Genomic DNA, 14771 nt, shown 5'->3' with positions numbered 1-14771 from the left:
TAAAAACCGTCCCAAACAATACCACTATAACTTCCTAGATACTTAACACTATTTTATAGAACCTAATTTGTCCAATCTATTACTCCGATCGTGTGATCCCATCAAGTCTAATGATTCCATTGCTTGAGAGGACAAAATGGAAACTTGCTTGGTCCATCTCAATAGTGATCCAGTTTGACTCGCTAGCTGAACACTTTAGCCGAGTCGGTATAAATTGGATTGGAATCCCATGCCATGACTAGTGCAACGGAATCATTAGCCGACTTACACATTAGTGTGGGTTGTACTTGTAGCACAACCTTCGTAATAAGGACAAAATATTTAGGATCAAAAAATTAAGCACATAGTTCCACCGCTGAATCTCGCGAGGGATTTGAATTATTTGGATGTTGGGTCTAACCATTCTATTTGAGTTTTCGTAATTAAGCTGAAAGTTTGCAGGTACACACCCATGTGTAAAATTAGTTTTAGTTGCAATTCCCATAGACAGAAATATATGAATGATTCGATGGCTCCACATTACAGTTCCACGATAGAAGGGTACAAATCATAAACGAGCTAGAGGTAATTAGATGATGCTGATCACCTCATCACCTAACGTTCTTCAACTTATATAGGAAGTATTATACGGAGGTGGCGTTTTGGCTCATAGGAGCAAATGCTCCCATTAGACAAAATAATTTAAAAACAATTTTTAAAATGTCAAAAAATTCTGACATAAATTTTTTGGTGTACATCGTGACATTCATTGTTAGTGCACAAGTTTTTATGGAGAAACAATATTTTATGTGGCGTGTACAAAAAAAGACAAACAAAGTCATGTACGTAGTCGTATTATAGCATCAAAATTTGTCTTTTTTACAGGAGCCACAATTTTTTTTAGTTTCTTTTGAAAACTTGTGCACGAACATAAAATGTGTAGATGTACATGAAAACTTTTACTTTAGAATTTTTTGACACTTTGAAATGTAGATTCACATAATGGGAGCAAATGCTCCTATGAGCCAAAGTGAATATCCCGTATTATACCAATCAACAACTTTCTTCTCGTGGCTTGACAACCGTCAGGTGCAAAAGTTTGTACAAAAGCCATACCAGATCCACACCTTATTCCAGTGTGGCATAACAATGCCCATCTATTGAATCTGTAGGTGCACCAACCTCTACACCTAGTAAACCATGTGACACTTTGATGTCAAACGTAGATAACTGAGTTTCCTCTTAAATTTTCTAATAAAATTGAGATTCAATTTTAACTCTACAATTAAAGAGACTCATGTTCATCTCTCTACTTCAACAATTAGTATATTAACATATATTATGGCAAAGCTTCAGCGGGATGCAACCTGAACATATATCGTTCTAAGTTTTACCTTATCATCTTGCATAGGAGAAGTCTCGGAACTGAAGCCCATTTCATGAAACATGCGATTTTTCTCTCCTTCCCATTCCTTCATCTGCATTAAAATTTTAAGATTGAGTACACGATGTTCATTTGTCAAACATATGCACCTGCTAATAAGTTTAAACAATACATTATGGACCTAGTTCCACCACCTATTAAAAAAGTGGCATCTTCAATATTACTACTGAACTTGAAATTCTAGATTATGTACTCAACGACCGCAATTATTAGTGAATGCTTTTCACCGGCCTACCTAGACGTACTATCGAGTTTCCCATTGATTAGACGTACTATAAGACGAGTTTACACGAAGTAATATGGTAAGAAATGCTTGATCGAGATTTATATATTTCTGCCACTTGATCGAGTGCAAAACAATGCCGGTACATTTCATCGAACAAATCGAGTACCAACTCGTGCCAAAACATTTCAGTGAAAATATCGATAATTTATCTATTAACACACATTTTAGCAAAAAAAAAACCATGCATAACAGAATTATCAGTATCAAACAAGTAGACATTGTTTTTTCGACTTTCCCATTCCTTGATTGAGATAGTGCTAGCGTGTCTACGCACCATTAGATTGATCTGACCATTGGTGCATGTCGAGTATGATGACACTTCGAAAAAATCTTGGCACACATGGTGGTTAGTTAGGTGGGGTACCCTTTGACGTGCATGGTGTATTTTACGCGAGCACTATTTCTTGCTAAATCCAAGTTGTGTGGATTTATTTATAGAGGTAAGATGAGGCTTGAGGTCCGGATTTTTTTTTCTCGAGTGGGCCGTACGATTGTTTTATAAGTCCCCAACTATTTGGTCGTATGCACCATTAATGTTTTGTGTACTGATACAAGAGTTTGTAATTATTACTTTTTAAATTTCATGTTACCCAAATTTTTGTAATTATGTTTTCTTGATAAATCTTTCTTTTTAAACAGGGAACATAGCCCCGACCTCTACATTAAAGTATGGCATACAATACTTAATTTAAATATTCCAGTGTTAGTTTCAGAGTCATAAAAAGATACAAATAGACATCCTACAGTCAGTATAGCAAACTTACCACCTTGTAACCGTATATTTTAGTTCACATAGTAGCAAGTCGAATAGGACAATTAATATGTCTCGTCTTCGAATCCTACTCATATGCATTTTTACGTAGACAACTGTGCAACCTTGCATGAAGAGGCTGACATTGGGGACCCACTATCTACAGAATACCCCGACAATGTACTTTTTCGAACCATAACAAGGTCCATTTTTTCGAAATGGGAGCTAATTAAGCCCCAGCCCCTACATCAAATTGATGCACATGGCTTCACTTTATTTCCGAAGATTCATTATCAAGTAGCAAATATCATAGGTTACAACTCATGGAGTGGACACATAACAAGGCCCACTTAGCGAGGTGGTTCAAAACTAAAGGTAAAATAACAAAAATCCAGAATAACAAATGACCCAACGTAGTACATGTCATTGAGAATTAACGAGCTAGACCACATGACACAACCTTAACAATGTTAAATTAGCGAGGGCAACCAAAAAAAGAGCACTAGCTGCGATCTCATGTGTAAATTATTGAACATAGCTTGTAATTCTTGTATAGAGAAGTAACATCGTGGATCTACCACTTTCAAAATAACGCGAGGATGTCAATGGGAGTAAAATTCGTATGTGCAAAAAAAACTAAAGAAAACATTACTAAATACTAATACTGCAAATAACTCATTCCACAGTCATTAATTTTGTGATAGGATGAGCGGAAACAAGTGTAGATGGTGCTAGCCCTTCTCACTTCACATATACCAAGGATCGACATGAATACATACCATGTTCTGCCACAATCGGGGGTCGATTTGGGGGTTGTCAGCTTCCACAACCAACTACCATGAAGTCAAAGAGACTGGTAGGTGTGCTCACATCTAACATGGAAATTTTCTATTCGCCGGGGCAAAACATGGTAGATGATCATACTTTTTTTGTAGTGCTAATTGCAAGACAAGGGACATCCCAATATAGTCCCAACCATACTATTTGGTTTGTTCATACATGAAACCCTAGCTGTTGCCAGGGAGAGGCTGGTGGACGCATGGGCACCACAACAGCGACGCACTGGCCTGACACCGACTAAACCTAGACGCACATTTAACCAAAAAGGATATGTGGCACCAACACCATTAGTCAACTCACCAAATGGTATGCACGATGAGATAAAAAAATTCTTATTGTTGTCAAATCAAAAACCTTGTTGGTACCACCCGCATGTCAACCTCCGCTCTACGTATATTCATTCCATTACACATAACTAGGGGTGCCTAGTGGTAGCGTTAAGCTTTTCGAAGTTACTAGATTCGTAATGAAAACCAGCCCATATTTTACTCTATAAACAGTGTCATCTAGTGTATGGCATCATTCATGTGACATCACCCAGAGAACTCAAGAGAAACCGAGCAAAAGAGGTGGCATCTATCCCTTTCCTTCAGCGAAATCAGGACATGATTCTAGAAGATCACATCAAATTAATTGGACGGGGAGAGGCAATAGAGCATGGATGTTTACCTCGACGAACATTGTGTGGATGATGCCACCGGCAATTGTGGTGATGTTTGCTGTCATGACCTCGAGACATAGCGACTCGAGCGCCCTGCACACCGTCGATGTAGCATCCCTCATCTTGTTGTGCTTCACACTCACCATCGCTAGGTTCTCACCTACCTCGGTCAGCTCCATCTGCACAAACCATCATATATAGCTTTGTTGTTCAGTTGTATATTTATAATGGGTTCTCGTCATGAAATTGTCATATAAGAGTAAAGTTTGATGTTTAGCATGTTGTCGAAAAATTGTTGCACACAAAATTAAATAATTCATAGGAATAAACCGAATGTTTGGTGCTCCTCTTTTGACACATTGTAGTTATACTGCAAGGTTTTCGTTATTTTGATCGAAACTATAGTTACCATATTTAGTAATCCTTCTTATGACCAAAGACCTCAAAGTGCTAATTGATGATCGCCCACCAGCGATAATAACTATGACAAAGACTCATAAAACCTCTAATTTGTAGACTATGGATTCAATTTTGTAGCAATAAATTTCATATCTTAGGTTTGAACTGCTGGATTATTTTGGAGTCGGAAGCTTTGACGTTAGAGACCAAATTTAGAGTTGAAAGCCGATGGGAATATTTTAGAAGCAGAACTTCAGTTGGGTCAGGTTCATTTGAATAGGACTGAAAGTTGATCCATATTGACAGAGTAGGATTTTGATAAGGCCGTGCATGATGGCCAAGAGCAGGATGGTACGGGATATGGCAACGGGATGCATGGCCGAAACATGATGGATGGCCACTTGCCATGTTTGCTTGTTCTCACAATAACTGCTGCTATAGAAAATCAACAACTCACAGCTCGCTTGACGGTCAATCACTATCTGGAGGCTATTGTATATATACCCTATTTCTTGTTTCATTCACTAATAAAAAAAGGCTAGTATGTAACCATTAATATTTGTATTTATCAAGTTAAGTGATGATGGTGTGTGTCTACCTTTTTCCGTTTCAATGTTAAGAACTATATTTGATTTGAACAACAAGATCCATGCAGGCTCAAAAGCATACGATGACCTTGATCGGACGATGTCAACCAAGAAATAGGTTTCTCGGAGTCTGAGTGATCTCTATATATACAACCTTGAGAAAGTAATTTAATACTAATAAGCAGTAAGCTAGGTTTCGTGGAGCATATATTCATGAGTAAATTCAGTAGATGACATTGCCACCCTAGCGTATTTTTGTTCAATGCCAGTATGCCAGTGTCATTACTTGGATACTTTGTTTTGACATTTCTTGCAATAATTACCTCGAGGATTTCGACACGCTGATCAGTGGCAAGGGAAAAGACAGCGCCGTTGATGGAGGAGGCTGCCCTCCTCATCTTCTTCCACGGCGGGGAACCCTCAGCGTCCTCCTCCGCCTGGATGACAAGGTCAGTGCAGGCGGCGGATTCGAGGTCGGATATCTGGGCGAGCATGTGCCGCTCCTGCTCCTGCAGCTCCTGGATGTACGCGATGGCGTCCTGGATGATGGAGGCCTTGTCCATCTATACATATGTCGTCCCAGTTGGATGTTACACAAGAGTAACACACAAGAAATCCTCTTCTTAAACTGATAGTGCATGCATGCGATCGATCCGGCAATCGACCTTGGTGATGTTGGGGACTACGCCGCGGAGGGAGCAGAGCCTCTCGTTGAGCTTCTTGCGGCGGTCCCTCTCGAGAACGATGTTCTTGGCCGCCCTCGTCAAGCACGGGTTGGCGCCCTCCGGCGAGCTCGAGTCGTCGTACCAGGAGTTGAGAGCGGACTGGAGGGAGTCCTCGGCCGGCAGGTACATACTGCAGCAGTCAGGGAGGCCAATCAAGATAGCACAATCACACATAGACGCGCGCCTTCCGTCCGAGGAGATGAAGAAGCAGACCGGCCAGCTCACCTGTCGAAACCGGCAACATCGAACACTACGTCCTCGAAGAAATCGAAGCTCCCGTCCATGTCGCCCTCCATTAGGTATTGGGGACGTCCGGCTTGCGAGCCCCCCTCTTGATGTTCTCGTGCTGTTCTTGTTGCAGTCTCCACGTTAGCATGGGTGGCTGGCCATTTGCTGGTCCAGTTCGTTCTACCCATGGATATGGAACGATGGATGGAATTCGTGCGCTGCTGTCGCCGTTTGGGTCCATCTGCTGTCGCCGTTTGGGTCCATCTGCTGTCGGCGTTTGGGTCCATATGCTGTCGCTTGTGACCCGTCGCAGGCCATTAATGTGGCAGCGGGCAGGGGCGTATATTTCCAAATTTGGACAAGAACCCGTGTGAGAACGTGTGTGGAGACAATGCGAACATCGGTGCTGTGTGGGAACAATACATACGACATGTCAATGATCATAGCAGAGGGATCTGTATTCACTTTTCGCCGGTTGAAAACTCGTCCGAGCTAGCAGACCCCGTATACCTAAACTGTAAAAAGGAATATTTCCAAATGTGCTAAATTAATTTTTTTCCTCTTCTTCATCCTCTCCTTCTTCTTCCTTTAGCCCCAGCCCCTGCCTAGCCCCGTCCCGGCCGGGCCCCGCCACCGCGCCTGCCGCCGGCCGCCGCTGGCCACGTCGCTTCGCCGCCCGCCCGCCGCACGTGAGCTCGGGCCGCCACCCGCCACGGCCGCGCGCGAGCCACGGCCAGCCGCGCCTGCTCGCGCGCCGCCTGCTCGCTCCCGCCCGCCACGCCGGCCGCGCCCAATCCCGCTCCGGACGCCCGCCATGGCCACGCCTGGCCGTCCGCTCTGGCCCACGCGCCGCCCTGCCGCGCTGTCGTCGCCCCAGTCTCCCCGCGCCGCCGTCCCTAGCCCTGTGCCGCCACCCTCGGCCGCAGCTCGCCGGAATTTGGCCGGATTCCGGTGAGATTCTGCGCAGAAGCAGTTGCTATCTGCTGAAGTTTCAGCCCGCCACGAGTGAGGGGTTGGCCCTGTATTCAGCCTCTCGCCCCGTACAAGTAAGGGGCGCAAAGTCACCCCTTAGCCGAAACTGTAAAAAATCGACGCGGGGGCCTGTTTTACGGGGTCTGCTAGACGGCCGGGTAGAGCCCTACCCCGTATATCGGCGGTTATTATACGGGTTTGGCCCTTTTAAGGGATCTGTTAGACATGCTCTAATGTATGCCTCATCTCTCTTGGTTTATACAGGTATGCCCTGTGTAATACTACCTAAACTAATGTAGTATCATCTAGTCTGACAACTGAGATTCATCTTAAAAGTACATCTTCGTTTATATAGGTATGCACTGTGTAATATCATCTAGTCTGACAACTGAGATTCGTCTTAAAAGTACATAATTTGTTGCTCATTTCTCTCTAGTGCGTGCGTGTGTGGAATGAACGACACTGTGGCATTTCTCCGACATGGATGGCTAGTAGATCTACGTTAGATAAATGGTAAAGGAAATGGGATTGGTTCATGATTTTATGTAGAGAGTTGTTTCCAAGGGTTTTAAGAAGATGGTTGGATTCACTCTATGTTAGATAATCTTGCTTAACAAACTACTACTTGAATTATTTAAAATAGATCCTAATCTCATTATGGTTAATTCACTTGTATTCTAAGGTAATTCTATTTTATAAAACATTATTTTACAGGGTTAACTAATTAAGTTCCCTTGAATAGAAAATAGGATTGGATATTGGTTCACTCTACTCACTTAAATAATACTTAAGCTTAGGTATATATGGCTTGGTTTCTACTGGTGGCACATGATACACAGGTTAGGGCTTAATATTTTATGTGGAGCTAATCCTATGTAAAAGGACTAGGGTTTTAGTAGTGATCACCCAAGTGATACACAACTAAGATTAGGTATGAGCATAAGCTTGGTTATGTTTAATTGGCTAGGGTTATCCTCCTCACTTAGGTAGAATTATTGTATCAAGGCAATGCTAAGTTTGTCTTAAGTGTTTGGATAGGCAAGGTTTAAATACAATATCATTACTACTCTATACAAGGCATGAGTATTGGTCTGGATTAACTACTATTGATATACTTATTATTTCATGTGAAGAATGAGATCTATACATCACTTATATAGGTTTAATTTATCAGCTCAATTTATAAAGTAAAATCATGCAGTAGACATGATCCACTTAATTCTCACTACTCTCTCTTCTTTAATCCTTCTCTCTTCACACTCTCTTGGATTCTTAGGTTTTATGATCATTACCCAATTTGTAATAATCAAGGTATGGCTTTCTAATAATTCATTAGTGAATCATGGTTCTCTCTCCAAGATCAAGTATTAGTCCATTTACTTGAGTATACCTCTTTAGGTTGAGCTCTTATGAATAAGTAGGGTTCTCTAGGGTTTATGATCATTAACCAGTTGTAATGATCACAACACTTGCCTCTCTATAATTACTAGAAGAATAGGTTCATACTTACCATCAAGTATGAGCTAGGTTAAGTAGGGTTTAGCACTTGACTTATATTTCATGTATCATTGATTAGTATCAACAAGTACCTCACTTGGATAAGGTTTAAATAGTATTGTAGGTTCTATCTAATGGATAGAATAAGCATATGAATGATTCTCTCCTTTCTTTAGGTTTAATGGTATGAGTTGGGAAACAAGGTTGGAATGTCAAAGTTAATTAAGAATAAATTTGAATGTCCTTGACATGGATTCAATTATTGTAGTTGAAAAGATATACCATGTGACTCATGGTATGAACATTTATTTAGTAGAAGACATGGATAAGATAAGTAAAGAATAGTTTCTTAATTAATTGTGTTCTTTGATTTAGGATTGAATAATTATTCATGTGTTGTTGTAAGGAATGGCATGTTGAGATCCTTTATAAGATCTTGTAGTTGATCCTTACTTAAGGTGTTGTTTGTTGTAAATCTACTTCTATTTGATCTAGCCCATAGATCAAATCACCTCTACCCAAAATAAGGTTTTAGCAAAGATCACAGTGAAGTTTATAGCGCTTGACTTGATGATCTACTTCAATTCCAGCAAGTCAAGTGAAACTTCAGTTACTGTGGTAAGTTTTATTTGAAGCGCGAAAATTCCCCGGATTTTCTATGCATGAATGCAATGCACACTTTGGTTTCTCTCATTTTGTAGCCTCTAAACCTGGGATATTACAGCCTCTCCCCCTTAAACTGAACTTCGTCCCGAAGTTCGAACGCTCTCATGTATCGGAATGTGGAAATGTCTTGAACAGATCACCATCCTTCAACTGCATGGTGATCACACTAGATATAGTTGAATATATCCCTTGTCCAGATCTTTCCTGGAGTCTTCTGATGTCTGGCACTGATACTTTCTTCAATTCTATGATTTCTTCCAACACTCTAAACTCATAGGCTTACTCTCCAAAGATTCTTGGATTAGGACGTCTTATTGTGTTAATGGTCTTTACTAATGGTTGTGGTGACATCTTCCTATTTGGGTACTAAAAACTTGGTTCTACCAGCTGTGGTAATCCAGCTGCGATGTAATATGGCACTATGGGGTACCAGCTGCGATGTCCAACCTTAATTCTAAAAGATTTATTTAAGGTAGGGTATTGTTTTCCCTTACTACCATAACGAAAGTAATGGTACTTGGTAAAGTATTTACAATAGGTGTGGTCCTAGTTGTTTAGTCCTACGAATGGATTAGACTCATTTAATCCATCCAATCATGGCTTCTAGTTCATACTAGTTATCCTCTTTTTGGTTTCTTTAGGTTCCATGAAAGGAATCTTTCTACTAGGCTTATGTTTTAGTATGGTCAAACTTCTTCGTATAGTATCTTCTTAAGCTTGTATTGTCCTCCGACATTTTCTTCATCCAACTTCATTATCTTAAACTTACTTGAGTTCTCTTGGTTTCGAGTAATTATAATTACCCACTCAAGTTAAGGTCTAACCCTTACTTCCTCGAGATATGAACCTCGGCTTCTGGTCTGACAACCTCCTGAGAGTACTATTATATGAGTAGTTCCCATAAACCTTATAAAAATAAGATCGGACTTCCTCTCAGTTCAGACCTTCTTCTTTGTCCATCATACTCCAAATATTACATCTTAATACTTCTCATTCAGCCTTCCTCTCCCCCTTGGAGTTTACTAATGATCTTCAAACTTCCTTTCTTCTAATCATTAAACTCCAAGGTTAGGTAGTTGGTTTAAGTCTGGTTTATATTTTGTACCTTTCTAAAGTCTCACGAAGAATTCTTTGCGGTGTATCCACACAGTTGTGGGTATCCATTATGAATCCTCCGACTAAATATTTACCAACCACGAGATACCAGCTGTGAAATACTAGCTGCGGAATCCCCCTTTCTTTTAGGGTAAAGAAATGTTCAGGCTGTGGGCTATCTGGTACCAGCTGCAGACTACCTAGTACCAGATGTGGCTTTTTGGATACCAGCTGTGGCTATGTTATGGTTCTAGTCACCAGCTTCTTACCAGTTGTGGCTACTTTTATAGTTTTAGTTAAGATATACCTCACTTCACATACTTTCTCTTCATGATTATCCTATATCAACTGCGGTCTTATTATACCAGCTACGACTTCACTTGTCTATTTTTCTTCTTCCAGGGTTTGTTTTGCAAGAAAACCACTTGTTGACACTATGAAAATAGTATTGTAAGTGACTTCACTTGCACTCCCTTCTTCCATAAGGAATATGACTCCACTTCTACTGCTCCATATTCACTATTTTTCTCACTTTCATGATACTTCCATGTTGAAGTACTCCTTGATTAAGGATAGAAGTGAGTTTTGATTGGTCCTTCCTTTAGATTGTTGCGGTTGCTTCCCACAATTTTTACTTCCTTCTTCAAGTGAACCTTCATCTTGTCTTCAAATCTTTAGAATTCGTCACTTCCTTACACGAATACCCTTACCCTCTAGACCTATAACATCAAGTAAGAGCTTGATATTGCAACATGCATTTGCATATCAAAGTCAAACTTCATGTATGGATCTAGTCAATCCATGAAAATCCAATAAAATCCAAGAAAATCCAGCTTTGTGCTTATAATACACATCCTTATATGCCTGAATATAGTAGTTGGGTAAGACATCCCTAAACATCAGGATCAGATGTGTAGTATATAACACCACATAAGATAGGTTTAGGTTGTGATACTTAGCACAATACGTGAATTTCTACTATTTGTCTCAACATTTATCTTAATTGCACAATTGCAATCAAATAAACTCGAGAAAAATGGCCTGGGATAATTGAAGTTAACCTAGTTTTCTTTGGAAATACTAACAAACTAGTATTCCATATATAGGTTCTATTGAGGACTACTTCCTATAATACAATTAGTTCTAACATGTCTACCCTAAACACATGATTGTTTAGAATATACCACCTATAACTCTAGGATTTCTCTATGTGATATGCTCTAAATAAGCCTTCTTTAAATTAAGGACTATGGTTCTAACATTATTGACACAGTTTCCAGGATTTTAAGGCCTAAGCTTTCGAACTATTCCCTAAATCCTACTCCTTATCATCCTTTTGCTATCATACTTATGATGTTCTACTCCATCATACCATAATTCTCAAGTGAATCATATATGAGTACCTAATTTATTATTGAAAGTAGACTCATGTAACTCCTATCACTCTTCCTTACCTCCTATGATTGACTTATCATAGGTATATATATTGCCTCATATTACTTATCTATATTACTTAACATCAGTCATTTGACATTTAAAATGATTCTTACTTAACTATAACTTGCATTGGTATACTTCTTCCAATAGGATATCTTCCTTCTGGTTGTATCCTCTCTTTGGACTACCATGTGTTGTATACCAACTGTGGTTTACTACCACCATTTATCTTAAGCTTCAATGGTGTTCTAATTATTTGGAATGAAGCAAGATAACTAACTAACTTCATTTAAGAAATATAGATAAGAAAGATTGACTCGAGTGTGTCAGGATTATTCTCAAGTGAATACCCATCTCAAGTCAAAAGAATAGTTGGTTTGGCTAAGACAACTTCCTATAGACACTACCAAACCTATAGGTCTCCTTTAAAGGGTTTTAATCCTAGGGTCAAAGCATTTGCTCTGATACCAGCTGCGGTGACTCAGCGTACCACTGCATGGTGTAGTACACAAGTCGTTGACATAACACAAGTGAAACACCGTTCCACTCATATTACATCCCTCAGAGTGGTACAACAGAAACATATGCGAGTCCAAGGTATGTCTATAGAAGTACACACGAACTGTTTACATAAGATCAACACAACCTCCTACTTTACAGTGAGGTAAAACTTCAAATAAAGCTCCAGAAGAACGACTCGTAGTCTATCTTATTGCTAACTCAAGTTTAAGAGCTACTTGGCTTGCTATAGAATTCTAGCTACTTAGGTGCTAGGATTAGGGAAAGGTTCCCTTCTATTACTAGTCAAGGTTTCCATAATAGTTGATGCGGAAGTTGACTCCATTGACTTCTTTGATTGGATCCTTCATCTTGTTGCAGTTGACTCCTTTGTCTTCGAGTTCCACGGTAGATTCTCCTTCGGTGCATTGCTCTAAGAAGGGGGTTCAAACGAGATAGAATGAGTACGAGCGTACTCAGCAAGTTCATATTAGGAAATAGGTGTATCATGCACTAGCTACAGCCATAGACCAGAAAGTCATAGGCCAATGCAAGTTTTCATAAACATTTCTTCAAAAGGTTTATTTTATTCTGAAAACTATGCCCGTCAGTCTTCACAGGTTGACTAGAACTTCATGGAGTTCCTTTCTGCCCGCGTCCGCAGCTCCTTCCCGAACAGGAGTGACAGTCACAATTCTTGATACCCTTTGCAGAGGTGCGTTAGTTTACCCCACAAGAGATCTTAACCATGTTGCCGGCTGAGAGTATGTCCTCAGCTCGTCCACACTTCCTTTGGTGTGAGGCCCAGTATAAGATCCAAGCCAATCACTGCCTTCTCCGCGACCCTGCAAACCCACCCTTTTGTCCAACCGTACACCTCCAGTAGACTTCCCCCGATAATACGGCTTTACTCATGGTGTACTCCGGACAATCCCTCATAGATCGTAGAGCCATCATCACTAATGGATGGGGATTTAAAAGGCTATCCCAACCTACGGTAGTGCCTCCAACACCCCGCCGGCTCTACCAATCCGTTGGCGTGCATAAGGGAAAAGATAAATATTACTTCCCCACAGCCAGTATAGATCTTATGGATAACGCGATATGTACGGCGCTAGAATCACTGGACGGCATTGGTAATTAATCCTAGGGTGATATAACCCATTGCAATGGAACCTCCACCATATCAACACATACCATGGTTCCATTGCCCACCACATAGTCATATTCATAATTGTAAAATAATACTTTGCTTTTCAATGCATGAGTGATAAGTATAGTACCTTGCATATAGTTTGATAAAAATAATCAAATGACATGAGCAAGCGATGAACTTGCCTTTCTTGACTGCAAGATTATGCAGGCAAAAGCTTCGATACGTGATAACTCCAAATGCTGAAATACCATCATCGTCCGGTAAGGACAATGTTTAAAGAACTGGCAATAATGCTATAATGCATAGTATGAGATGCAATCTTCCCGAGCGTAACCTAACCTCGATGATTTAAGTTTGATGAGTTGTAAAGATTTCTTTAGGGTTGGTTGCACTTTTAGAATGGTTCTCAAACAAGGTTCTTATTAGAGTTTGGTTATATTAGTAGCATAACCAAGTGATATAAGACATCATAACAATCATACACCTAAAAAGTAGTGGTGGAATAATATAAAGAACAGTTGTCAATTTTAGGTTCTACCGAACATGGTTGATGATTACTTATACTATACTTCAAAAGAATAACTTTTGAAGAACATGTTGTTTAAGAAATATTTAGTATTTCAAAGAAGGATTGGGGCTTCTAAGGTTTGATTGACATTTGTACTTCAAAAGAATAACTTTTGAAGAACAGGTTAAATAAGAATATGAACTACTATACATAGGAGCTATGGCTTTCTGGGGTTTACTATTGAATTCCTTTAGTTCCACTAATAGGAACTAGTTGGGTTCTTAAGTTGAATTGATTCTATATACAACAAGTATGGGCAGGTTTCTTACTATGGTTGATTATGATATCATATCAAAGGATGGTTATTGAGATGGTTCCATAGGTTTGCTATGGCTTCACATTTGCTTTACTAAATAATCTCTAATGGTTTCTAGCTAAGTGGTTTATCATTTACTAAGTAGGGTTGAGTGGAATAGGAGCATGTGATGTGAATTGTTACACAAGGTTGGTATTAGGGTTCATCTTATGGTTCTACTTGGGTTTGATGGTTGAGGTTGATCCTAATGGTATGGTATATAGGATTGATGATCAATCGTGCTAACATGTGGTAACAAGCTAGGGTTTATACCTAGGTGATATTAGTGAATCATATAGGTTTTAATTAAGAATAGGAACATGAAATGATAATCTCATGTGACTTGGTTTATGCTAATGGATCATGAACATGCATTCATTGGTTACCTATCAAGGTCTTACATGTAGAGTTGAGGTGGCTATGATCACATGGGCTAAACCCCTAGGGTTTTAGGGTTGCAACTACTATGGATGAACACATGGAATAATGAGATCAAGGTTCTTATTCAAATTGAAACTAGGTTTCTAAATTATGGTACAACTCCTAAAATGATAATTGGTAATATAGTTGTGGTTACTAATTACTTTGAATCAAAATTAGTAATGGTTTAACATTTTATTAATTTTCCATAAGAATTAATAATTAGGGTAACTCCTATTTTGGTTTAATTAAGAATCAGGGTTTAAT

At 39.7% G+C, this 14771-nt stretch overlaps 1 protein-coding gene across 1 annotated transcript; it reads right to left on the bottom strand.

Annotated features, from left to right (window-relative positions):
• Positions 1-461: 461 nt before the first annotated feature.
• LOC127313087 (transcription factor bHLH35-like) lies at positions 462-6079 on the bottom strand. Its single transcript, XM_051343627.2, has 6 exons — positions 5898-6079; positions 5613-5802; positions 5271-5510; positions 3970-4140; positions 1374-1457; positions 462-1169 (listed from the first exon to the last, which is right to left on the bottom strand). The coding sequence occupies exons 1-6, from the start codon at positions 5966-5968 to the stop codon at positions 1164-1166; spliced, it is 762 nt and encodes a 253-aa protein (XP_051199587.1). The 5' UTR covers positions 5969-6079; the 3' UTR covers positions 462-1163.
• Between the last annotated feature and the right edge of the window lie 8692 nt (positions 6080-14771).

This window comes from Lolium perenne, chromosome 7 (genome assembly GCF_019359855.2).
Source record: "Lolium perenne isolate Kyuss_39 chromosome 7, Kyuss_2.0, whole genome shotgun sequence".
Classification (NCBI taxonomy): Eukaryota; Viridiplantae; Streptophyta; class Magnoliopsida; order Poales; family Poaceae; genus Lolium; species Lolium perenne.
Note: the sequence above shows the minus strand (reverse complement) of the source record. Positions and strands in the feature narration are given on the sequence as shown.